Genomic DNA, 27,432 nt, shown 5'->3' with positions numbered 1-27,432 from the left:
ATGGTAAATGGTATCCCGCTCAAGTTATGGGATGCAGGTGTTCTACCACTGACTCTTGAGGGTCAAGTTGGGAAGATTAACAGACAATAGGATAAAGTGTGATCCTTACCTCTCGAGTCTCGGTAAGTGGTATCCTATCTATTGTCACAAGTCAGTAGGATAGAGTGTGATCTTTACCCTATGGTAAATCGTATCCTGCATATTGTCCTTGGATAGAGGGTGGTAGCTTGAGCTCCCGTATGATGTCAAATTCTTCTTCTTTTAGATTTGAGAGTGTTCAACAAATGAGCAGAGATAAGCAGAGATGAGCATAGATGACATTGGACTTGATGATAACGAGGCATTTGAAATGGGACATATGATGCAGTCAAAAATTTCTCCCTAACTGAGACAGAGTGTTAACTTGGCAGCTTAAGGACAAATTCCCTCCTTTGGATAGCATTCCTCATCCAGAGAAGACCCTCTTTGCCCTAGGAAGAATTTAATTTCATCACGGAAAAATATATTGTTAATGTGAAAACCCACATGTTCACAAAAGTTCAAGTCAGCCTAAAGGACAAATTGGGTCTCCGAAGAAGAATATAAATACAACTCAATGGCTCCTCATTTGGACACACATAACACATCTCTCTCTCCTCTCTTGATTGATTCGTACATCAGAAATTGCAGGGTCTTATTCTCACACGTGCGAAAGAAATGTTGAAATTCCTAAGTATTACCCGTTAGAAATTTTATTTGTATGCTCTGGTTTATTTCTCCTACTTGTTACTTACAAACAAGTTATTTAATCATATAAATACTGAAATAAACACAATACAGTCTCAACCATCTAAAGATCAACGGCTAAAAGAATAGCAAACACACAAGTGACATTGTTATTTTTGGACAACTCGTCCCCAGAAAAACCCAATTTGGTAAAACCGGTGCAGCAATTCTGAGGATTATTTTATTATGCAGTGTTTCTGAGTACAACTGGGTGCCAAACTGGCTCACCCGACAGAGAAAAATAATCGGCAGTGATACCTCTCTATTCAGAAGCAGATATTCAAAAAGTCTGCCCCACGAAACCCCCTCCAGCACAATCTGAAGCTCGGCATCAGCCCTCCTGGCCTCTGCGTCAACGTGAAACTCACTGTGTCAGCCCTGTGAGGCTCTGCACAGCCTCTACGGTCCTCTGCGTCACTCCTGCAGCCTCTGCGTGTATGTCACAAGCCCTTATGGCCTCTACGCAGTCCCTTCTGCCTCTGTGTGGCTCCCTCTGGCTCAGCGTCTGCCTCTCTCTGATTTTGTGTTGGTCTCTCAGACCTATCTTTGCCTCTCTGTCTCATACTCACTGCCCCTCGCTACCACTGATCACTGATTTGATTTCTCTTAGCAAACCCCACTCTAGAAAATCGAATGACTGATCACTCTAGTGTATTCTCCATCTGACCCCCAAGCGTCTTCTTATACTTTTCCTGTTGGTCCTTCAACAGCCGAAATTACATCTCTAATCAACGGCTAAAATTAGATTTGGCTTGATCCATGTCATTTGGAACCTTCTAACCCAGTTTTATATTAATACCCATTAATATTTTATTTTGGAGTTGTCTATAATGCAACTTTTTGGAGATTCCGGTGACGGAATCCGACGGAAGAAATTGAGGTTAAATCTTGATTTGTTGCAGTTAAAATGGTTTTTTAACTGCATATTTGGATTCAGCACCCTCGAAAACCCCTGGGACGCTTTCATTGTGCAGAGACTAGCTATCAAACTTGCGATTCCAATAAATTCCTACCGGATTTCGACCGGAAAAACCCGCCAGAAAAACTTTCAAAAAGTCACGTTATAGACAACTGCTTTTATTTTTCCTAAGTTTAGAGTTAGGAACTCCATTAAAAATATTAATTATTTTAATATCTCTTTAACCGGGTAGAATCTGCCCAAACCATTTCTGTGTCTTGGAGATCTCATGTGCTTTAGCCTCTCCACCAATTTTCATGGCTAGAGAATATCCGATGCTACCCCTAATCAACAGGAAAGAAGTGTCTTATGTTTTCTACATTGACTCTCTATGAACAGCCTTTGACCAGCATTGAATTCTTGGAGTTTGAGCATAGTTTGACTTGGTTTGACTTAGCATTTGGACTGTTTTGGGAGGCCACATTCTTTGGCACAAAGACCGAGATTTCCTAGGCAGTTTGACTCTTGTTGACCACAAACCTTGATTGCAATTTAACCGCAGGGTTTTCTCTCTCCATTGACTGAGTTTGGCCGAGTTGTTTAGGACTGTTTTGACTGAAATTTGACCAGCAAGGAAGGCCAAGTTGTTTGACTGTTGACCGAGCTCTTTTGGAGGAGTTTGACCATTGACTTGTGGGCTAGTTAGGGCATCTTTGACTGCTGTTGACTTTGACAGATTTGCAGACTTTGACTTGTTGACCATATTTGACTTTGACGCTCTTCTATTGGATATTGGTTGGTTGATCCCTTGGATGGCAAAGAATTGACTTTGACTCTGTTGTTGATGAAATGAATCATTGTATCTCTTTGTTGAACATTTTATGACAATCTAATAAGAAGAAGAATTTAAAAGGGTTTTCCCCCTTGTGGGATTTTCCCTGGTCTTTGACCAAATTTGGTGTCTTTTGTTATTGCTCTTGATTGTCTTCTACTGTCATTGCATTTACTCTTCTATCTACAATTGCTATTTATCATTGGAAGATTAAAATTGATCGCTAATTGAAGAAAAATTGGGGCTAAAGTGATTGTAACAACATAGAACAGTGGAAAATTAACACTAGTCTCCTGGAATTGTGAACTCAATGTGTTGCAAGCCTTGCTTATGCACTTTTGAAATGGACTACTATACATCTCACCCTTTGCTCTTGCTAAAAGCAACTCAAGTGCATGCTTTTGTTGTTTCCCTCTTAGGTGTTTTAACTGCTTCTCAATACTAAAAATCTTGACAGCGGACCTTGCATTCCCGATCTATTGAAGAATGTAACTAGTGTCGGTCTTCATAATTGTACTTGAGTCATAAAATAATATATTTGTCAAAAGAAATCTTTATTATTATTAATTTGACTTATTAAAGCATGGATTTCATGCTTGGGTCAACAGTCATAGGTCAATCCTCCATTGTAGGTTTTTAGGATTTTTGTTTAAGTCAAAGTCAAATATATTATGTAAAAATCCCTTCTTGGGTTCATGGTGTCAAAGACAAAAATCTATTTTGTCATGTCAAAAACCTCCTCCATCAAGTCACCTTGCAAGGCGGCCTCCAAACTCATCTTCTACAAGTCGGCTTCACAAATTACTCATGTCGGCTCATTTTACAATCAGAAACAACTATAAATACCCATGTGCACTACACTAAACAAGGAGAAAAAGTATCAAGTTCGGGCAGATCACAGAGATAGCGAAGAAGGATGATTTGGATTATTTAGAAGGTCAAAGTATTAGATGATTGCAGGGCCGAAACATTAAGCTACTACAAGACCAAGACATGACACTATTACAGGACCGAAGTATGACACTGTTACAGGACTGAAGTAATGACACTATTACAGGACCGAAGTATGACACTGTTACTGGACCAAGAAATGATACTATTACAGAACCAAAGTATAATACTATTCCAGGACTGAAGCATAATTATAGGACTGAAGTATAGCACCGAAGCCTGTCAAGTGTTACAGAACTGTGGTATCATATTTTTGCAGGAATGAAGTGTTGAGTACAAGACTGAAGAATGAAATACAAGACTCAGAACTGAAGCATGATGTGTCACTTCAGAACAAGGCTGACTTGATGGATGGAAGGAGTCTTTGGTCTAGGTTATAAGGGTCTTGGTCATCTCAACATATTTTGAATCTACTGAAGGAAGAGTTCTTGACTGGGTTTTCCCCTACCTAGGGGTTCTGCCCTGGTTGCGCGCCTACATCTTGTGTCCCTCCTTTGTTTTGGCATTAGTCTTGATGATAAAAACAAGTTAATTAGAAAAAGAACTAATAATTAAAGGCCACAAGATAATGTCATAATAAGAGAAGTCAATGAAAATTCTAAGTTACTGCCCTAATGGATTTCTCAACATGGTTTCAGAGCAAGGTTCACTTGTGTAAGGGCAGAAAGAAGGGCACATGAACTTAAAAATAGCAAGGAAGACAGTCACCTAGAACCGAGCTCAGAGAGGGAAGAAATTATGAACTCCGGGCATATCATCTAGTCAATATCTTTGTGGTTAGGTCCATAGACCTGAGCAAAGGGAGCGAAGGATTTAAGAAAGAAAGAAGCATCACTTTGTAGAGTCGAGAGGCCAGAATAATAGCCATATCAAGACCAAATCCCTTGAAGAAAGAATCAAAATCCTACACATAAATATCATGATCTGAAATCTCTCCAGAAATCCAAAAATCTGTAACCTCAGAAGTCCAAAGTCTATCTTCAATAAAGTATTATTTGAGAACTAGACTGCTAGCAAGAAAGGAACATAAGCCGAATGGTTTAGAAGCATTAATGGTCTATTTTAAGACCTGTTATAAAGCCTCCATAAAAGGAATCGAAGACTTATATTCAGTCATTACCTATATTTCCCACACTTGATTTTATGCTCTAGTAGTCAATAAGTGTCTAAGGATGATGATGCAATATGATGCAATGCCAGCCTAGCATCAATTCCTTGTCTTGCATGTTCACATTCTTTCTCTATCATTCCTTCCTTCTCCCCTTACCGCTCTCCTTCCTTACCTTCTCCCCCTAGGTAATGACTTATATTCAGTCATTACTTATATACAGTCAACAATAAAATTTGCAGTCTGTATAATTCAGAAGCGAAGAAGACCTGTAGCAAGGAAGTAGTAGCATATTGCATTTTGTTCTGGAATCAGTATCATTGGAAGAAGCAGCTCTAGGAAGCATCTACTGCTGTCAAGAAAATGGCATCCAAAATTTTAGGAATCAGCTCAAAGTCTCCATTAAAATTCAAGTGAGTATTGTCGCTGCTCTTCATGCTTTAGTCATCTAACTAATGTGTATGCAGCTTACAAGAAGAGGCAACAAACTCTATGAAAAGGTATGTAAGTTTTGAGGTATGTTTCTAGAGTTAACTGTTGGTGTATCTCTAGGAATAACAAATCCTCATTAAAGATTGTTAATATCTAGAACAGTATATATGTTAGTCTCTCTCTCACTTACTTGTTTTCTCAATTGTCTAGGAATAATCCATATATGACCATTCTTGGCAATAGTAAAATTAAAGGTGTCTAGATTTTGTAGCTCAAAACTTTAGAAACTCTCTTTATATTCTAGATAATCATCACACTACTGTACTTGTAAATTTTGGTTGTACTTGTCAAGAAATATTGCAAGAACTTGGTAAATCAAAAAAAGATGTGATCATAATTAAGAGGGAGCCCTTTCATTAGGGAAACCTACCAAAGGAGTAACTCAAGGTATGTCTTAGATTAGAAGTTTTGTTGCAAGGATCTCTTCATAGAAAAAGGTATGTTCATTCTCTTTTAAAATTTGCTTTACATTACTAACATCATTATGTCTAGGGTTTTGAATCACAAAGATTCTTGTTAGGGTGATTAATCATCCAGATTGAATCTACCCTCATTATATTATCAGTCTTGTGGAACCCTAAAAAGGTTAACTGTAAAAGTTAAAACCCTAACCTAAGGGTATATTTATGAAACCCTAGTCTACTTAGGGTTGTTGATGAAGTCTAGAAATCCTATTCTTTTTTATGTTTAGGGTTTTGGTATTGTTATGGAAACCTTAGTCCTTTAAGGTTTGTTGTCAATGTCTATGTTATGTATTGAACCCTAGAACTTTAGGATTTGATAATTTAGGGGCTACAAGCAAAACCATTGCAATAGTCATAGTAAGTTCCTAGGAATGAAACCCTAGGTATCCATCTGTCTGATCAAAACCCTAGCCTGAAAGAAAATTGTTGTATATCAGACTCTATTGTATTAAAGTTTGTGTCTTTGGTTGCATGCTATAGCATAATTATGTTATCCTAGATATATGCGAGTATGCTAATCTTATTATTAATACTCATGTTTGTGAATTCTAGGGTTTGTAACTAAGCCCTAGTAGAAATTGATAATGATATTGTTTTTGATTGTTGATATAAATTTAGCTTTGATGATAAAATCTAGGGTTTTGAACAAACCCTAGTAGAATTGAAACATTAGATGCATAGTAGAATTGTTATTTGATCGAATGACTGATATCTAAAGCTTTGTGTCTCGAAAATAGAATCTAGGGTTTACAATAAATCATAGTAGAGTCTATCATATATCTCTGAAAGTCATATTGAGGCCCTAGATATAATGAGACTAAAGTTGTTGATGTAGTCTAGGGTTTATAACAAAACCCTAGCAAGAGGTTGAAATCTAGTATGTGTCTCTTATGAACCTATCTAGGTTTAAGTGTTTGATGTCTAAAGTTTGAATGATTTAATGCTTTCATTATAATGACATGATTTTCAGTGTAGTAAACTTCATGTTTCTAATATATATATGTGTGTGTGTGTGTGTGTGTTTGTGTGTAGTTGCTATTAAAATTTTATAGGTACATGATCTTCAAGATGTTGAAGATGTTCAAAGTTCATAATGTTGAGCACGATGAAAGAAGTTATTAGAATGATGATGATTAAGATTACCTTGATGTTATGAAGCATTGAAAGTCTGAAGTGTTTCCTTTGTTATAAAAGAAGGAAGTTGTTAAATCCCTCCAAGTTAGGAGGGAGCCTGGATAGAAGATGAGTACATCTCCCTAATTGAGAGGAAGGGGATAGTGGATACCTTGAAGATAGAATGAAGCCGAAGATTGAATGAAAGCATTACAGATGGAATTGCAAAATATTGAGATTGTATTTGGTGTTGTTGATGAAATGAAAGAAGAAGAATGCTTCCAATAAGATGCATTTGAGGACCCCGAAGGTTTGTCTTTACTTGTATATATATCTAAAAGTTTATTACTGATTGGGGTTGTGTTTGTACAAATAAATCTCTCCACAAGAAGAAGCATGCTTGAACAAATGGATATATCTAGTTTAGGAGAATTGAAGCATCTAATGGCAAATGCTTGGGAGGACATTTGGCCGGTCGTGATGATGTTCAAATCCTGAAGAGGGAGGGTGGTGTTGGTCATGGAGCTCCGACCTTGGATACGCACCTAGATCCTTGGGTTGATGGTTAGCAAATAAGCCTGATGGTACCTAGAGTGGCTGAAAGCTTAAGTCCATCTTAGTCCCACCCGGATAAAATACCCTAGTCAGGTTTCTAGTCCGAAGCACTGAGTGTGCAAGAACTCTTCGTAGTTCATGCTATTTTCATATCTTCCATGCACTTGTATCTATATGTAATTATGAATACCTCCCTAGTTAAGAGGGAATGTTGAAGAATATAACTAGTGTCGGTCTTCATAATTGTATTTGAGTCATAAAGTAATATATTTGTCAAAAGAAATCTTTATTATTATTAATTTGACTTATTAAAGCATGGATTTCATGCTTGGTTCAATAGTCATAGATCTAGCCTCCATTGTAGGCTTTTAGGATTTTTGTTTAAGTCAAAGTCAAATCTATTATGTAAAAATCCCTTCTTGGGTTCATGGTGTCAAAGACAAAAATCTATTTTGTCATGTCAAAAACCTCTTCCATCAAGTCACCTTGCAAGTCGGCCTCCAAATTCATCCTTTACAAGTCGGCTTCACAAATTACTCATGTCGGCTCATTTTACAGTCAGAAACAACTATAAATACCCATGTGCACTCGACTAAACAGGGAGAGAGTATCAAGTTTAAGCAGATCACAGAGATAGCGAAGAAGGATGATTTGGATTATTTAGAAGGTCAAAGTATTAGATGATTGCAGGACCGAGACATTAAGCTACTACAAGACCAAGACATGATACTATTACAGGACCGAAGTATGACACTGTTAGTGGACGGAAGAAATGATACTGTTACAGAACCGAAGTATAATACTATTCCAGGACCGAAGCATAAATATAGGACTGAAGTATAGCACCGAAGCCTGTCAAGTGTTACAGGACTGTGGTATCATATTTTCGCAGGAAGGAGTGTTGAGTAAAGGACTAAAGAATGAAATACAGAACTCAGAACTGAAGTATGATGTGTCACTTACGAACAAGGCTGATTTGATGGATGGAAGGAGTCTTTGGTCTAGGTTATAAGGGTCTTGGTCATCTCAACTTATTTTGAATCTACTAAAGGAAGAGTTCTTGACTGGGTTTTCCCCTACCTAGGGATTTTCTCCTGGCTGTGCGCCTACATCTTGTGTCCTCCTTTGTTTTAGCATTAGCCTTGATGATAAGAACAAGTTAATTAAAAAAAAGAACTAATAATTAAAAGTTACAAGATAATGTCATAATAAGAGAAATCAATGAAAATTCTAAGTTACTGCCCTAAGATATTTCTCAACATGATCCTCCATTCACCTAGCTCACTATCCTTCTTCAATATCGTGTTGTTTAGCCTCTTGAATTTTTCCTTTATTTCTAAGAGGCCCCTTGCAAGCTCTTGCAAATCCGTAGTTTCTTCATCCCTGTTCAGCTCACGAATTGTTTATGGTGACACAAGAAAATATATCTTCAAGCTATCTCAAAATAAGCATGTGACAGTTGCCAACGAAAAAAATAAAAATAATAGTGGTTTCCCCCAAAAAGAATACGTACAGAGTTTCTATCAAGAGGAAATAGTGAATATATTTGAGACAGCTTTAGAAAGAGCTCATAAGCTTCAGCATTTCTTGCTTGCATTTTCAAAGCCTGCATGTAAATAAAAGAAAAGGAACATTATTAGTGTAATCATCGAGATTCGCAACTATTTGTATTCTTACAAATAGATCAAGCAATAATCTTCTTCACTTACAAACAAGATAACCAACTACTCAATTCAAAGTGAATAAAAGTGTTACAAGTCAGCATGGTGGTGCAACATGCATATGCATCAAAAAATTAGTACCTCCAGTGTGCAACATGCATATCCATCAAAAAAATAGCACCTCCAGTGCAATATTGCCTTTTGGTTTAACAGAAACAAGTGATCTATGTCTTTTCAATGATTATTTTGACTATATCTTATAAAAGTGCACAAAAATTGTTAATTAATACTTCCATAAGAAGCCAAGATAGCGAATGGATACAATTCCACGATAGTGAATGGATATAAAGTATTGCTAACCAACACAGCATACAAATATACAATGAGATGAACAACATACATAACTAATAAACTTGTTATTGGTAAGCAACATTTAGCAATTAAGGAAGGCAACCGTAATATGTACATGTCTTTTTCTTTTTATATTAAACTAAAAATCATTAGAGGAATCTAAAAAATATACCATCAAGTATAAGCTATAAGCATTCTAGGACATCACTGCTTACAGAAGTATACAAGAAAAAAACTTAAACCGGATTTGTAAACAAAAAACAGACAATACATCACGTCCCTAACAACAGCCAACCTTAGCTCTTAACCACCTTAACCACTTATCGAAGCAATGCACAAGTTTAAACAAGAAACATTGCATTAAGAATCATTAAGTTGGTTCTGTAGAAGGATAATAAATCTTCTTTGCTACTCACTTGACTATTCTAATATCCATACATGTTAAGGTACTGTCAACTCCCCATCTTCTTTCTGATATCGTCCAAAAAACTCATTATGGAAGGAGTGTTGGAGAATTTACGTTTATTTGTGCCTAGCATATCTCTTTATATGGGACAATTATCCCACATAAAGAGGTGCTCTAGCCACAAATAAACGTTGTTCTCCATCATAACAAACAAACAGAACTGCTACTATGCAGAGGCTAGGAATTTAACACTGTCACCTTCCCACAATCTTGATCATGCCAACAGATCTTCAACTGTTTCAAAGGAATCAATTGATCCCAATCAGAAGATAGCAAATTTTACACCATACATGCCTACTCTATAAATTTTAAACCACTAAATATCCATAACAGAAGAAATTCAAATGAATTACTAGAAAGTTCACCTTGCATCCAGTCAAATTATGTTACCGACACACAAATCAACATAAGAAGAGGATTAAACGTCTCCACAAGATAATATTAATTTATGCAATATCAACATAACATTATAGCAAATGCTATCTTTGTCAAGACAACCTCCCAAATTGGAGCTTGACAAATATCAACACTATCAAAATTGAGAACAGCCTAGCCAATTGATTCAACTTAGGCAACACCATCATGCATGCTTCATGCAATTCCTTGTACTCCTCATGCACAAACAAACTCAAATTCAGTAATATTGCAAATAAGGCTAATTAAGGTACTGAGAAAAAATCCACAATGTAGTTCTACATGTCCTTCTCATATTTCATTAACCAAATTAAATTGCTGCAAAAATGCCACTCCCTAGAAGTGCAGACTCCATTGAAACTGTCTACTTCTATAGAAACTACAATGATTGATAATATCAGTGCGAAATTCACTTTCCAACTCTAGTGCAATAGTGCATACTGTCACCCACCCAAAGTGGGCGACCCATAGGAGAAATTTTTCTCCCTATTGTTCAGCCAGCAGCCCATGATGGCCTACGGATAGATTTACATCAGAGCTCTCCACCCAAGCTCCAATCAGTTCTCTCTCCCATCCAGCATGCTTCTTGAAGGAAGGTAGGTCATCTATTGGAAGGTACACTAACCAATTTTGTAATCATGTTCTTTCATTTAATGTTTTGAGGCATACTAGTATTGATCACAAACCAAACTGGTTGATTGATCACTCTTGATTGTACCCTTGTTCCCATGCTTCACCTGAAAAGTTATTCTTTGCCCCTAGTCCAGTGTGACCTCCCCTAAAGTCTTTCCTTTAGGAGGGGCATTAATTGAAGAAGCGTGCTCAAGGTAATTCATACTTGCCACATTCCATGTTTCCCTTATTATCCACATCCATTCTTTACGTTGATTGTCATTTTTCATTGGCATTGGCGCCTTATATCCTCATCACTGAGTTAAGGCCCAAAAATGTGTCCTAACAAGTTGATGCAACTGAAAGAAAGATAAAAGCATACGAAGGCACACATAAAGAAAGAGAAAAATGTGAAAGCTGGTTGGGACATAGTAAGCATGTGGGCAAAAGCCTAGCACGAGCTCTACCCCCTTCATTAGCCATCACATGGTTCCTCAGTATTTCATGATCTGTCTAAAAGGAACTCTTGAATATCCCAACCCCGATGAGCGAGACAATGACACATCTTTAAGTGGCATTGGAAAAGCATAAAGCAAGTTGGGCCTCCTAGGCTATGCAAGAGAGATAAATCATTAAAGTAAAAGGTGCACCAAAGGGTTCGAAAAAGAAGGCCTAAGAAAGGGCTAGTTCATGCCTCCACAATTGCTCCCTCTTCTCATTATTGCACTTGGAGATGTTGGACCTCTATCCCATGCACCTATGGATTGATGTGTGCACATGTGAAATTCCCCTTAAATTGCTCCCTCTTCTCATTACTGCACTTAACGATGTTGGAACTCTATCCCATGCACCTATGGACTGATGTGTGTACCTGTGAAATTCCCTTCCCCTTAGGGGCTAGAAGCAACTAAAAGGGCTAATGGCATAATCATCCCTAACACAAGTTTGGTAACTTGCTTACAAATACTCAGCTAGAAAGACATTGGAAGGCAAGGTTTGTGTGAACTATTATGTGTCCCTAACATTGAATATGGTCCACTATGATACTTTAATCTTTTTTGTCCCTAATGTTGTTGATCTCACTTGGTCTTGAGGGTATGTTTCAAGCAGTTCATTACACATCTAGCAAAGATCCTTTGAGGGATGGCTTGACACCTATCCAACACCATTCAATGGACATTTTGCCTAGTCTTGAGCGTACATGTGGCTTTGCAGCCCCAACATTTCCCTCCTGAGATGAGCATTGGGATATGAGCATCCTCCACATGGTTGTATACCCCTTGCTACACCTATGAATGTTGAAATGTTGGGCCAAGAAGCCAAGCCATTGGCATACTTGATGATGTGGCCAGATGGACCCAGGACAAACCCAGGCTGGCCTTGACCATGCTTTATGGGCGTTGCCTTGTTCGAGAGCCTAGATGATGATCGAGATCATTGAGATGATTTTGGAGGACTAGCACACCATGCCTAGATCCCAAAACTTGCCACTGAGGTTGCCACGTCAGCCCCACATGTGTTAGAAGGATGGCATGAGTTGCCTTGATTATGATTTCATGGTGGAGGAGATGCTACTTGGAGATGTACCCATGCACTTTGATGATTACCTTGGAGTGAAGAGCACTCATGGACTCACTTTGTCACTTGCTTAATGGAGACTATCCATTCTAGGAGGATGACGTCATGTTGGAGAGCATTTATTCCCATACATGTGAGAGATTTTGATGTATTTCTTATATTTTAAAGCTATCTTAAGGTTGGCTTGTGATCTTTAGGCCTAGTTGAAAGCTCCAAGCAAAATTTTAGGGTTTTTTGTTATAAAATTATGAAAAGTAACTTGGTTGCCCCCATATAAATAAAGGGAAGCCACTTTCATTTTGTATCATCACATTTTCACTCACTTCTCTCTCTCTAAAGAATTGCGCACTAGCTCTATTGGATGCAAGTTGCAACTGACATTCAAGAGAAAAGATACCTATGTTCCAATAAGTTTCGGACATCCAAAGCAAATGATATTAAAACACACGACATTTGTAAATACAACAATGAACAGATTGATGTATTCTACAATTATGATGTTAAATCAATTAACACAATCACGCTTATATCAAATCAGCAAGAATATGGACCTGGATATTATAGACCATGAAGAATATAGATGGCTGAAAACCAAATCTGGATTTTACACAAGTATTAGACAACTGGAAACTTCATTAGCATGAATGAAGATGAATGTCATGTACATACCATAGCCCTTTCACAAGGCTAGCACAATCCTCTAGTTCTCCAAAACCCTATTTAGAAAAAAACCCAAGAAACACCATCTTACACAAAGGAGACCCAGCATGAAAGCATGCATCACACAAACATGTCCTCCAAGGCAAGGCATCTCCTCTTCTTCTTCACTTCAACAGGCACAAAGATACCCTAACAATAGTCTTCAAAATGCTCCAACAAGCACAAGAAACAATATTGACTTCAAGAGACGGGTAGATCAAGTACAATACAAGATCAAAGAGAAAGGAAAGTGGTGTGCTTCTCCTAGTCACATCTTGAATGTTAATTTTTCAATACCAGGTCTCATTCAATATTCTCAGTAATTTATTTTATACCCATAAATTAAATTCACCCCAGCGAATCAGTTTTTTCTGAAAAATACTAAATAAAAAATACACTAGCATTTAATTTAAATCATTTGTAGCAAAAATTTAATATAAAATCAGTCACAAAATAGAGCAGAAATTTGCCCAACAAGTTCTCCTTCACTTTTCTATTACTCATGAAAATTAGGGCTCTCCTAACAAGGAAAATGACCCCAAAAGAATATACAAAAAATACAGCACAATAGAACCTGTATTTTTAGCCTCCTGGGAATTCTAGCCCCCTGAAGAATTCAGCCCGCTGGAAATTCTCATCCCTGAAAAATCTTTGCTTCTCCACCTACAAATTGACCTCCTCTTCCTTGTTATGAATGGCTCCTTACACACTAGAGAAGATCCTCCTACCCTCACGCAACACTAGCTGAAAAATCTCGATCTCTCACAGATTTTGGCCTCCTCCAAATCTCGGCTCTCTCTCTCTCTCTACAAACTCGACCTCCTTGAATACTTCTCCCAAAATCACCTCGCTTCACACCTTTCTCTTCTCTTCAATCTTGAGTCTCTCACTCTCTTGAGAAAAATCACTCTCCCAAGTAGTTGATGTATCTTCCTTCTCTCCGATGGGGCTTTTTTATAATTTTCATTAAGCCAAGTCCCTAACCCTAATCTCCTAAGTGATGACTGGCTAGGATTAGATCCCAGACCTCACTTGAGATCAATGATAAACATTAGATCTAATTCACTAGAATGAATTAAATTAATTTTTCATTAGAAACCTTAGCATAATAGCCAACATTAATTAATTTGTTTCTCCTCAGTTAAATCTAGGAGAGAAATCATAAAAGTCACTTGCTCAATGTAAGCAAGTACCAAAAGAGGCTTTCGGACATCCTTTGCATGCTTGACACCTAGCCTATGCAGAAGCACATGTTTGAGCTATCAACATCAACATCTAACACAAGAGTGATAAGAATGAATGTGATCAATATAGAAAGACCAATGTTTCCAACGTCTTCTTCAAAAGAGTAAACACTAGTATCTCACAAGAGGAAGCTCCCAACAAAGACATCCTCTTTCCCTTTCACAACTTCCTCTACAATCTCCTCATGAACCCTAATAACTTCCTCCAAAAAGACACATACAAAGAAAAAAGTACAATGATGATAACAAATGAAAGGTCTTTCTCCTTTGTCTACATATATGAGAGTCACTTATGTGGACCAATGCACTTACAAGCAACCTACAACAACACATGTGACCTCACAAATGTGGAGTGCTACACTTAAAAGTATAGATGTCAAGCTCCAAGGTGATGTCATTCACAATCAAAGCTCCAAATGCAAGGGCGGTCCATAAGGTGTGTTCAAGCTCCTCCTACAAGCATCCAAACTTCAAAGGATCCATCAATCCTCTTAAGCCATGTACTCCACTAGTCCACTCCCCCTCCATGAACATTGTCTCAACCTAGGCATCTCTTTGTCAACTCTAAGAATCCTTGCAAGCTACCATGTGTTGTCATGGGCTCAATGCCCTCCTCTGGGATGTAGAATACTCCTCCTAAGTAGGGCTTTCTCCAAGCAAGGTAGCATCTCCATGTGGCCATCATGTCGAATATCACCCACGCTATCTGGAGATCTCCAATGCCTAGGGAAAAATATCATGCAAGCACCCAATGAAGGTCAAACAACCACTAAGTGACCTACAATGTGTAAATCCATCCTAACCACCTTCCATTTGCAAATCCATTTCAGATATAAGATAAAATTCATTTTTCTTAGAATTTACAACATTAGACTCATCATACCTAGAGTTTCTTGTTATTTTAGAAGCTCGATCATTTCCAAGTTGAGTAGCGGAAGCATTCCCTTTCCCTTTGTTGTTGAACCTGTCATTCCTTTGATTGTTGTTGTTGCTGCCCCTAGAATGATTGTGATCATCATCATGAGATGTGTCCCTTCTATTTGGACACTCCCTGGCATAGTGACCAAACTTGTTGCAAATGAAGCATCTTCCCTTCCTTCCATTTTTGAATCTCGATCTTCCTTGACTTTGCTTCTTTGAACCTGCATTGTTCTTTTTAGCATGAGCGGAGAATGAAGTAGGTTCATTCTTATTTGAAGGCATGTCTCTCTTCGTCACCCTTGTTTCTCCTTGAGTACATCTAGTCAACAATTCATCAAAACCTAGAATCCTGTCATTGTTGAGGATAGTAATGTTGAACACATGCCATTCACGAGGGAGACCTCCAAGAGCAATGAGAGTGAGCTCCCTATCAACAATAACTTCTCCAATTGAAAGAAGATCAATTTTTATCTCGGTAATTCTCATGAAGTAGGATTGGATATCTTCACCTCTTCCCTTCTTTATGTCCTTCAACTTGTTTTTGAGGAAGAGGACTTGGTTTGCATTCCTAACTTTGAACATGCCAACCAACCTGTCATACATCTCCTTAGATGTGTTCAAATTGGAGATGTAAGCAACTAAGTGCTTATGAATAGAATCCCTAATGATCTTCTTGGCTTTGACTTCATCCTTCTTGTTCTTTGTCTTAGCAGCAGCCGATGCATTTGAAGGAGGTTCTGGAATCTTTCCCTGCACATAATCCATGACATCTTGTTGTTTTAAAGTCAAATCAAGAGACGTCTTCCATGCATGATAATCAAACTTATCATCAAACTTGAAGTAGGATGTGGAGGTCATTGAGACTTGTTCTTGATCAATGATTGTTCCTCTTAGTGATTGCTCCACTCTTGCTTGGGCTTTGTCTTCACCTCAGCTCTGATACGATGTAAATTTTAGGATAACAATGATATGTTCTATGCTTAGAGCAATTTTACTTCAATTTTCTTTATCAGCGCAATATCATATCCAAAATAGCAATCACATCAACATGATAGTAAAATGCAGATAGAACATAAATAATAATAGTAGAAGACAAGCCAACACAAGAGGACACAAGATATAGCACCAGCGAAGGACAAACCCTTGATCAATTCTTCTTATAATTCTTCAAAATTTTAGCAGAGAGAGTACAATTTACAACATTCACTTGCCCAAACTAATCAGTCAAAACAGTAAAAACATAAAGCCCTAACCAGAAAGTCAACGTTGGTCAACAGTGCTAAAATTGACCTCCAAAACAACTCGGTCAACCTTGGTCAACTCAATCTCCAACAACAAGATAATGCAACCCAAAACTCACTGAAAATAACCAATCAAATCTGGTCAACAAAAGTCAACACAGCAACCTGAATTAGGGCAGTTAACGTTGGTTAACGCAGGGGTCAAACTGCTTCGGCTTTTGTGCCAAAAACAGCGCCCTGCCCAAACAGAAGTCTCCCTCACAAAACCGCAGTCAAACAAGGTCAACATTGGTCAAAGTCAACCTCCTAAAATTTTGGCCTCCTGAAATTTTGGTCAAATTTGGTCAACACAGCGACTAGAAAAGACAGTCTTCCTTTCACACGTGTGGAGAGAGAGAGGCCTAGAAATCCGTACCCAATCAAGATGAGAGAGAGAAAGATGAATGAGATGAGATGCCAAAATGAGGAGGAGGCACCTTGTATTTATATGCAACGTTGAAGGCTAGAGGAGGCTAATTTGATGGTTGACTGGCCTTGACAATTTGTCCATAATCAAAATAAATTCATAACTTTATTTGTACATGCCACAATGGGATGACCTTTAGATCAATCCTACACCTCTCGGAAAGAGGAATCCAAGAAAAATATCAGTTGCCTCATAAGAGCTGTCCAAAGTGATGTTTGGCCCTAGTTGCCAAATTTAACAAATAAACATTGATAATCTACCCCTTTTCCACAGAGAAGTCTTACAGGAACTCGACTCTTAAACATAGAAGTAATATTCAGAAGTTTCGGCCCTCTACATGGAGATGACACACAAGGATCTCGGCCTCTTATCACATAAATATATAGCACAGGCATTTGGCCCTCTACCTCAAGAACTAACCACAGACTTCGGCTCTTCTAGCACAAGAATGATTATAGAATTTTCGGCCTCCTGGTTTCATAGGAATTCGTCTTCTTTGCACAGAGATATATTCAATCCTTGACTTGCCTTTATCTGCTCCTTGACTAACTTCGTATGCCCAGAGATATATTGTTTTTTTGCTTAGATCAATTGGCTTATGAGAGAAGGACGAGTGACTCCAATTGATAGCCAATCAAGAGGTCAAATGGGTGCCAAAGGAAACTAAGCCGACTTGAGGAGAAGAGGGCCAACTTGGAAACTTGAGGCTCCAAATAGAATTTAATTTTCACTTTTAATAAATAAAAATAATTTTGATTTTACAAATGAGCATGATGATCATGCTTTACATGTACATCTATGATAAACATATCAATATGAAGACCGACCATAGCTACAAACTTCAACAACCATTAGTGTGATAAGTTAGAAGGGAAGAATGTTGCATGGTCCATGTAATCTTGGCAATTCAAGCGCAAGACACCCCGGACCTTTTTGGAGGAGCGTTGGGGTAGCATGCCCAAGGATTTAATACAAAGGAGAGGCAGCACTGCGGGCCCGTTTCAAAAGCCTTAGACACAACCGCTTATATTGTTGTGTGTATATACCTTGGGTTGAAAGGGGGGTGGCGCAAATAAATAGTGGTAGCTGCTAGAAAAAATAGCAAGGGCCGCGTGGACAGTCAGCAACTGTGGTGGAGTTACCAAGTGGGAAGACTTGGCATTAACTGGGATAGCCACATGGAAATTCACGTTGACGTGGTGCAGTGTGTCTTACCACTCAAACTAGAACGGAACTTAAAGGGGGTCCCTAAAGTGCAAATGCTAGGCCAAGGGAAACAAATGGAGACTTAGCCCACTGTAACCTCAACTAAGGCTCCCTTCTATTTACAAACTTTCACCGATGGGAGGAGACCCAATATATTATGGAGTCACCAATAAAAGATAAGTCAATGAAATGATATGGAGTGGCCCAGACAATCTCTTTCCTGGGAGACTTAGAAGGATAAGGCTTGCTTGCTTCCTAAGCAAAGTACAATGTCTTTTAGGGAAAGGAAAGGAGGATTCAAGGGTTCAGCTTATGGGATATGACTTATGAAGGAACTTCCCAATCCCTAAAATCCTTATTATGATTGGTATCCTAGATGGTTCTTGAAGAATTATCATTTCTGAGGAATGGGACCACAGGAGACCAAGTGGACCTGGTCTAGGATAGGGGGAAAGAGTATAGCAACCAATGACGTTCTTACCCTAGACAAGGTGGGGGAAAGGATCAAAGGAAGAATTTTCACTTGAAGGTGTTGATTTGATCCTATGAGGTACTAGCCTTGGGGATGTTAAGGCAAAGTTTGATCCTGGAGATAGGGCTTCGCTTTTCTCCCAACTCCACCCTCAGAATGACTTCAAAATTGGAGGAGACCTTGAGGAAACACCAATGCAAGAGACCCTAGGAAATCGAACTTTTTGGAGGGGCTAGCTCATCCGGAAATTGATGCCCTAGGTGCCCCAACTTGGCCAGACCTGGAAGAAGGAGAAAGAATGTGATTTTTGGTGACCACCTTTGGTAGACCAGTGCCTTAGCCTTTGGGAGAATGGAGTCTATGATGAATATGAGTAGTATTTCTTGGTTCATTGCTATGTATAAGATACAACAATGAATACCCCCTTTTAAGGTGGGGCAGTTCATTTCCCCCCCAAGGGTTGGGACAATCATGGGTTCCTATATGATCAAGGAGGTTCATAGTGTTTGTCCTGGCCATCTTTTGCATTTTGTGGTACATTTTCCTGTTGAATGTGGCCATATATGATTTTATCTTTCTTTTTAGCTGCATCAACCTCCGGGCTTCATTCCTGGCCATGACCAAAGGTGTGGGCAAGGGAAAGGGCATGCTAACCCTATGTGGACCCAGTGGAGGAATGTGGACCCAGGTGGGAGAAATGATGAATGGGGTAATAATGAATGGAAAGAGAATAATATAAGCAGACAAGGGAGCGGAACCCTTCAACCAAAATCGAGGCTTCCCATGAAATACCATCCCTAGAGCCAAATGGTCAGTAAAAGAGATCCCACAGGACTAGAATCCAAGGTTAATACCTAAAATGGATCTAGGGGACAAGAGCACAGACCTAGCTTATTCTTTCCACTGAATTCCCCCATTAATCCATGCCCAAAAGTGTCCATGTTAAGCAAACTACAATACTCGATTTCCAAATGACCCGACATACCTTTAGGTTCGAGAGGCCCACCTTCAAACATGAGATCATGGCAGATGGGCGAGGGAGCACATGGTTGGCTCAAGTGGCAGAGAAATGGCACAATGAGATGGTTGGCTCAAGGGGTTGTTGGTTGGCAGTTGAGGACCATCTTGGAGAAAAAATTTCTCCTAGGGATATTACCCACAAAATGGTGGGTAACATCTGGCTCCAACTGGGACATGACCTCTCCAAGAAGTGGGCGAAGCTACTCGAATGGGGGGTCACAAGAACTCCAGCACTCTCTTGGTTACCGTAGTCTTGTCACCTGCACATTCAATAGATGGAAAAACACGGAGCAACATGCTTTCGCGGTGTCTCATGATCGCACATGCTAATATGTTTGGCCAAAAAATCAACAGAAAATAAAATATGCAAATATGCATCTATCTACCATGAGAAAATCATATGATGTTATTTCTAATGCAGAAATCAGCATGCAAATGCATCCTACTCTACCATTTATATGATACGACTTTTAGGCAATGTCAAGCCTCAAGGAAGGAGGTGAAACGACTTAACTTGATCGGCTCAGGCCAAAGTTCGTCGTTAAGTTTAGCAATGTAGTAATAGTCATCCCCAACCTTTCCATTGATCCTGACAAGCACGGGATCTTTGTCTACCAAGACTAAGTCCCCAACCTTATATTCTTTCTTAGGCTTCCACTTCTTGCTTGTTTGAAAGATTGGTTACTTGAGAATTCGAACTTCCTGGGTAGGGAGAATATGGGAAGGTTTCTCAACCTCGCTTGTCTCATAGTATGGTTTAGGCTTCATCACATGCAGTAAATCGGAAGGTTCCCTATAAAGGACAAAAGAGGTGCCATCGGATTGTGGGATGGTTGCATGTGATAGGTCAATTTGAACATGAACCCCAACAGTAGCTCCCCATTTCCAGGATAACAACATCCCCCACACATCAGGAATATCAATAACAATAACATCCATGAGGAGGGATATGTCAGGATTCCTAGCTAAAGAGGCCTTAAGGTCTTTGATGATGCCTTCAACTTCCACAGGTTTGGAATTAAAACCACACACCCTTTTATATGGTCGAGTGATGTTGAGACCCAATTGCTTCATAACAGTTAAAGGCATGATATTGGCGGAAGCACCTGAGTCTAGCATACAATTGTGTAAGAAGAGGTCATTGATAGCCAAAGTAAGCAAGAATGGTTCGTGCCCAGGGTTTCAGTCAAGAATATGAATGTTTTGCAATTCCTCAAGTAATTCTTCATCTTGAATCCCCAGGGACTTCTTAAGTTGTTGTTGTTGCTCGAGAAGCTTAGCAATCTCCTTTAGGGGAACAGGTATAGTCATCTTTCCTACAGTAGCCCCCTATGTCAATGTCAAGTTTAATTTCCTTCCCCTTTTCCTTCTTCCTGTATTCTTTCCTAGGAGGATCCTTTTTTGGATTGACCTTTGTTGGGGGATCCTTCTTGGGAGGAACTTTGGGGATGGATTCTTTAGGAGGGGCTTGCTTAGGTGATGGATCTTCCTTGGGTGATTCCTTAGGAGGTGAGGGGTCTTTGTCCTTTTCCTTTTGGGAATATTGGACCCCTTTAAATCTTCCCTGGCTATCGGAATTAAGAATGGATTCTTCCTTTTCTTCCTTAAGAGTGACCTCACTAATGGGAGGATGCGTGTATGATCCTCCTAGCAAAATGTTGAAGATGTCAGATTCTACAAGATTGGCTTGCTCATCAGTTTGTTCATCCTCACTTTCATCCCCTTCACTTCCCTCATCCTCAGATGAAGAATCAGGCTCAACAGCGTTAGTTGGAGCCAATGTGTTTGGGATTTGAGAAGAGCTCGACCTATCTTCTTCACTTTGCTTTTTGGGAAAAGGCCTTCCTTTAGGGATGTAACTCGATTTTTGGGCCTTTTCTAAGGCGGTGATTTTGTTCATGATAACCCTGTCACGTGCATTGGCTTCTTCGGTGAACCTTTCCATCTTTTTGAGAATGGCAAGGAGAGTTTCTTCGTGTTGATCTTTGGACTTCTCCTTCTTGGTTTCAAATTTGGCTCTAGGGTGATCATTGATATCAACCTTTGAAATTCGCAGGTTTTCTTCAACTTCCATTGCCATTTCTTTAGCCTCGGCCAAAGTGGATGGTTTCTTATCCCTCAACACATAGGTGAGGTGGCCACCCACGGGTTTTATGAATTTGTCAAGGATGTTGGCTTTAGATGGCTTCAAATGATCAAGTATATCTTTGACTACCCTATCAAACTTTTGAATGAACTCTCACACATCTTCCCTTCCCTTGGTTATTTGGTAGAACTTTTCAATGTTGAAGGTCCCTTGGGCATTGCATGACCACCTTTTCATGAATAGCTCCTCAAATTCATCGGAGTCCTTTATGCATCCAGGGGGAAGGCTAAGATACCAATCTCTCACTTGTCCCTCAAGTGATAAGGCAAAAAGCATCATGATCCTATCTTCATCAAATATCATTCTAGGGGACATTTGCCAGTAGAATTCTTCAATAAAACCATGGGCAGTCCAAGTAGCATCCCCTTTGAATTTGGGCAACCATTGGTTAAATTTTTCAGGTAATGGCTTGGGATCATTACTCAATTTCAAGGGGTAAAGACACTAACCAAGTGTCTTTCACTCTTGGTCATCTTGGGTTGATCCCATTCGGAGTCAGTGCTTGAAGTAGATGCCATCTTTAGAGATGTATCAATGAGCTCCTCGAATTCGGGGAAAAAGGAGGTTCCAACAGGTGATGGAGTTCGCTTTCCCCTTTTTGTAGCAGCCCTAGTTGAAGGAGGAATGTTGTCGCCTTCAAGTAAACTAGGGGATTGGACAATGAGCGGAGTTGCCAGAGGAATATTTATAAATGTCGTCAATGAATCAATTCCTCAATGATTCACTAGGGAGCTAGACTTGCTTCCTCCCCGGCAACGACGCCAAAATGTTACCGCTCAAACTAGCAGGGGACTTAAAGGGGATCCCTAAAGTGCAAATGCTAGGCCAAGGGAAACAAATGAAGACTTTAACCCATTGTTGCCTCAGCTAAGGCTCCCTTCTATTTACGAACTTTCACTGATGGGAGGAGACCTGGTATATTATGGAGTCACCGATGAAGAGTCAATGAAATGATATGGAGTGACCTAAACAATCCCTTTCCCAGGTGAGTTAGAAGGATAAGGATTTATTTGCTTCTTAAGCAAAGTACAATGTCTTCTAGGGAACAAAAGGGAGGATTCAAGGGTTAGGTTTATGGGATATGACTTACGAAGGAAATTCCCAACCTCTAAAATCCTTATTGTGATTGGTATCCCGGATGGTTCTTGAAGAATTATCTTTTCAAAGGAATGGGACCACACGAGACCAAGAGGACTTGGTCTAGAACAGGGGGAAAAGAGTATAGCAACTAATGATGCTCTTACCCTATACAAGGTGGGGGAAAGTATCAAAGGAAAAATTTTCACTTGAAGATGTTGATTTGATCCTATGAGGTACTAGCCTTGGGGATGCTAAGGCAAAGTTTGATCTTGGAGTTAGGGCTTGGCTTTTCTCCGAACTCCACAGTCGGAATGACTTCAAAATTGGAGGAGACCTTGGGGAAACACCAATGGAGGAGACCCTAGGAGATCGAACTTTTTGGAGGGCTAGCTCGTCGGGAAATTGATGCCCTAAGTGCCCCAACTTGGCCATACCTAGAAGAAGGTGAAAGAATGTGATTTTTGGTGACCACCTTTGGTAGACCAGTGCCTTAGTCTTTGGGAGAATGGATTGTATGATGAATATGAGTAGGATTTCTTGGTTCCTAGTCAAGGAGGCCTCAAGACCACTTTGCTAGCCTTCTAGGTCAAGGGGAAGTAATCTTGCAACTTTTATACTTAAATGCACAAAGGGAATAGCTTATCAAGGTCAAATTATTTTATAGAATTACCCCTAGGAGATTTCGTTCATATTACATGGCCCATATATTGAGAGATGTTATAAAAGAGACAAAATTCCAAAATTTTAAGCAGTAAATGCATGCAACAATTAGCCCTAGAGCACCGAAAATCCCAGTCCAATGTATATGGAAAAGTAAAACAAGGATAACATTAAAAGCACATACTTACATGTAACAGAATATATCCAACGATTCACAATTGACAAAAGAGAACCTCCAAGAGAAGATAGACCAATATCCACACATCAAAATTCATCCATAAAGCTCCAATTCATCCTCTAGAAAAAGTCAGAAAATCTCAAGAGAGAAAAGATCCAATCCAAAGTCATGATGAGCAAATGAGTTCATCTCACTTGTATTTATGCACAACTTAGGAGTTTGAATTAGCCTCCTTGGCCTACATAAGCCCCAAAAATAAAATGATGTTCTAATAATCCAACTTTTGGTGACAAGCCCACCAAACTAGCTCATAAATGAAAAAGTAAGCCTCTCAAGAAGTCAAATAATAATCTATGCATGGCGTAGGGCCCTCTAAGAGGCCTAATGAGGTTCATGGGTGCCACAATGAAGAATAGGACCCTCAAAAGCAGTGGACAAGGGGTTGGCCCCTTGTAATGACCTGCGGTGCTCCAAATGACGTGGGGGTACACAAGTGTCCTCATGGATCTCCAAACAAATCAAAGATGCATGTAAATCGTTTGCAAGGGCCAGGATGGTGGTGTAGGTGGTGCGACATCATCGTACAAGGCCTGGATAATCTGCCAAGTGTGTGGTGTAAATCTGGGGCTAGCTAGGCATGATGGATCAGGTGCATCAACCTCGTCCAACAAGTGAACCACGAGCAATCTCTGAAGAGCTATGGGGATCCATGGAGTGTTATCTGTTGTTGCGGGGGGGCATGGCTCTCAACGCACACCCTATACGTGCCAATGTAGCCCTCTGAAGGATTAGGACCTCGTATAAGGAGACCAAACTCAAAATCCAATGCAAGAGACCATCTGCAATCCTGCATAAGATCCAATGTGTCCCCTAGCCTTTCAGTACAACAAGTCATTAGAGAAATCAAGTAAATGAGCTCACCAAATCATGGACCACAGGTGAGGACTTCATAATGGTCTGCCCTTCCATAATGGGCTTCGGGGTGTGCCAATGTCTCCTAAACTCCAAATGGGGTTAACCAATAATCCTATTAGATGGTTTCTACTTCTAAAGGGGATGATATAGTCAGGGTAAATCCTTCAAAAGGTGTTGGCATGTGACAGATAGGTGAATGAAGTAGGGGATGAGAAGGGGCAACCCTGGGTCACATGCTGAGGTACAAGAGTAGCTAATAAGAGGGAAGCCCACACTTGGGTTTAAAATGTACAAAAGGGAGAAATCGTGGTATATGAGGTGCCCTGGCCTTGCTTTTTCCACCCTTCATTATATGCCTTTTGCCTTTTTATGATTTTCTTTGATTAACTGCTCGAGGCTCAAGGGGTGAGAGCATGATGTATAAGATATAGCAGTGAATACCCCCTTTTAAGTTGGGGCGGTTCATTGCCCCCCCAGGGGATGGGACAATCATGGGCTCCTATATGATGAAGAAGGTTCATAAAACCTATAGGAACCAGGGTGATGGCCATGATGATGGGGTAGAGCTCATGTGTTGGCTTTTGCCCATGTGCTAAATGTTGAAATTTCTAAGTCTGACACATTAGAAATCCCTACTGCATTATCTGGTTTAATTTCTCCTACTTGTTCATTCCATTAACAAGTTATTTATATATATAAATATTGAAATAAACACAAATGCAGCCTTAACTCATATACAGATCAGCAACTGAAATACTGAGACAAATACACAAGGTACATCGTTATTTTTGGACAATCGTCCTCGGAAAAACCAATGCGGGAAAACCATGCAGCAGTTCTAAGAGTTTTATTATTATGCAGATTCTTGAGTACAACTAGGGTGCCAGAAATGGCTCACCCAACAAAGATTGTTACATGACAGCAATACCTCTTCTCGGAGACAGATATTCAACCTCTCAGCTCTAGTCTGCCCCACGAAAATCCTTAAGGCGCTTCCTCTTGGCCCTGCGTCAGCCCTGCTAGCTTCAACATAGCTCGTGAAGCCTCTACGTCAACTCTCCTAGCTCTCTGCATTAGCTCTCTGGCCCTTTGCGTCGCCCACGCAAGCCCCTCAGCCTCTGCGCAATCCCCAGTTGCTTCAGTGTAGCTCTAGCTTCCTCTTTATAGCTCTAGCTACCTCTGCGTTAGCCTCTTCGATCTTTGCGTTGACCCTCTGGCACTATCCCTGCCTCGCTGCTATGTACTCACTGCCCCTCGCTGCAACAGATCACTTGTTCGAATTTTCTCAGCAAGCCCTGCTCCAGAAAATCGAATTGACTGATCAACTTGTTGTATCTCCAACTGACCCTCAAGCCTCCTCTTATACTTTTCCTGTTGAGTCTTCAACAGCCGAGATTAAGTCTCTAATCAATAGCTAAGATTGAATTTGGCTTGATCCATGTCATTTAGAACATTCTCACCCAGTTTTATGTTAATACCCATTAATATTTTAATTTTCCTAAGTTTAACCCCATTCAAAATATTAATTATTTTAATATCTCTCCAACTGGGTGGAATTTCCCCAAACCATTTTTGGGTCTTGGAGATCTTATGTGCCTAAGCCTCTCCACCAATTTTCATCGCTAGAGAACATTCGATGCTACCACAAATCAACACTCTAGCGAGGAATGTGCTCTAGTAATGCTCCACCACTGAACATCACACTAATCCTTCTGCATCGGTACCTGTGCTGATGCTTGGCTTACTGCCTCACATCATCAACACTACTGCTTCCTGTACTATTGCCCATGACACTGCCACTGCCACTGCTACATCTGTACTGCAGCTACCTCTCAATATGTTGCCCCTAACACTGCCACTGCTACATCTGTACTGCAGTTACCTCTCAATATGCTGCCCCTAGCACTGCCACTGCTAACTGTTGCACTGCAACTCAGTTACCGAGAAGTAAGTAACTGATCTACCCAAAAACTGACATCTCGGTCAGTCTGGAAGCCTCATGAAACTGAAGTTGCCTTTGCTGCTATCCTGTGCTCTCTTTGCTGCCACTACGCTGCTGCATACACCTTTGTGCCTCTCGCACTACTGTAACCTCCACTATCGTGCCTCAGATTTCTGCACCTAAGCACTGCCTTGCTGCTCCACTACACTTTGCTCCACCCGACCTCTGTCATCCTGCTACTGTCATTAAGGGCTCCCGTAGTCGGATATGATCCAAGAGTTTGGGCACCTCAAGGATCCTGCCCCTAGTATGTAGTCCTCCTGACTACAACTCGATGTCTCCCCACCTCTTCTCTAGAGGTGCATGAGCACTCATGGCACAGTCGTCATCAGTCTCGACTTCTTTCTCCGCCTTAGCCGGAGCTGCCTTGGAGTCGGAAGCCTCTCCCTTGTTCTTCTTCCTGGGACACTGGGATGCATAATGACCCAGCTCCCCACAATGGAAGCACTTCACTTCGGAGATATCGTTCTTCTTCATCTTCCCTTGTTGTCTCGCAGATGCTAAAGCCGCATCCTCCTCCTCTTTCTTGATTCAACTTCCATTGCCACTACTCCCCACCTTGGTCAACCGCATGATCTCTTCTTGGCTAAGAGTTGCCCACATCTCCTCCCATCCTAGAAGAATAGCTCTACCCAAAATGCCTTGGACAAATGTCTCCCACTCCTCAGAAATTGCATTCAGGGCAATTCTCACCATGAACTCTGGATCCGGTGTAGACCCTATGGAAGTATGTTGGTCACGAATCTCCTGCAATTTGAGGAATAGATCTATCTGCTCCCCCTTCTGCATCTGATACGACCGCAACTAATTCTCCAATAGTATCTTCCACTGCACGGAAGTGCCCTGATACAAGGTCATCAAAGTATCCCACATCTCCTTTGCTGTGTTTTTTGCAACAATATGTGGTATGACATGAACTTTG

The 27,432-nt window shown here is 40.1% G+C and overlaps 1 protein-coding gene across 4 annotated transcripts in view; it reads right to left on the bottom strand.

The window, feature by feature from the left end:
* Positions 1-27,432, bottom strand: part of LOC149157191 (phosphoribosylformylglycinamidine synthase) — a 198,956-nt gene that overhangs the window by 113,911 nt on the left and 57,613 nt on the right. For all 4 annotated transcript variants that reach the window (XM_089439245.1, XM_089439242.1, XM_089439244.1 and 1 more), the window contains exon 5: positions 8,692-8,784. In XM_089439245.1, the coding sequence (XP_089295371.1) occupies positions 8,692-8,784 (93 nt within the window). The remainder of the gene's footprint in view (positions 1-8,691; positions 8,785-27,432) is intronic.

Source organism: Pinus tabuliformis, chromosome 9 (assembly GCF_031772625.1).
Source record: "Pinus tabuliformis cultivar Carrire ecotype Pingquan chromosome 9, CPIR1, whole genome shotgun sequence".
In the NCBI taxonomy this organism is placed as follows: domain Eukaryota; kingdom Viridiplantae; phylum Streptophyta; class Pinopsida; order Pinales; family Pinaceae; genus Pinus; species Pinus tabuliformis.
This window is presented reverse-complemented; position numbering and strand designations above follow the sequence as displayed.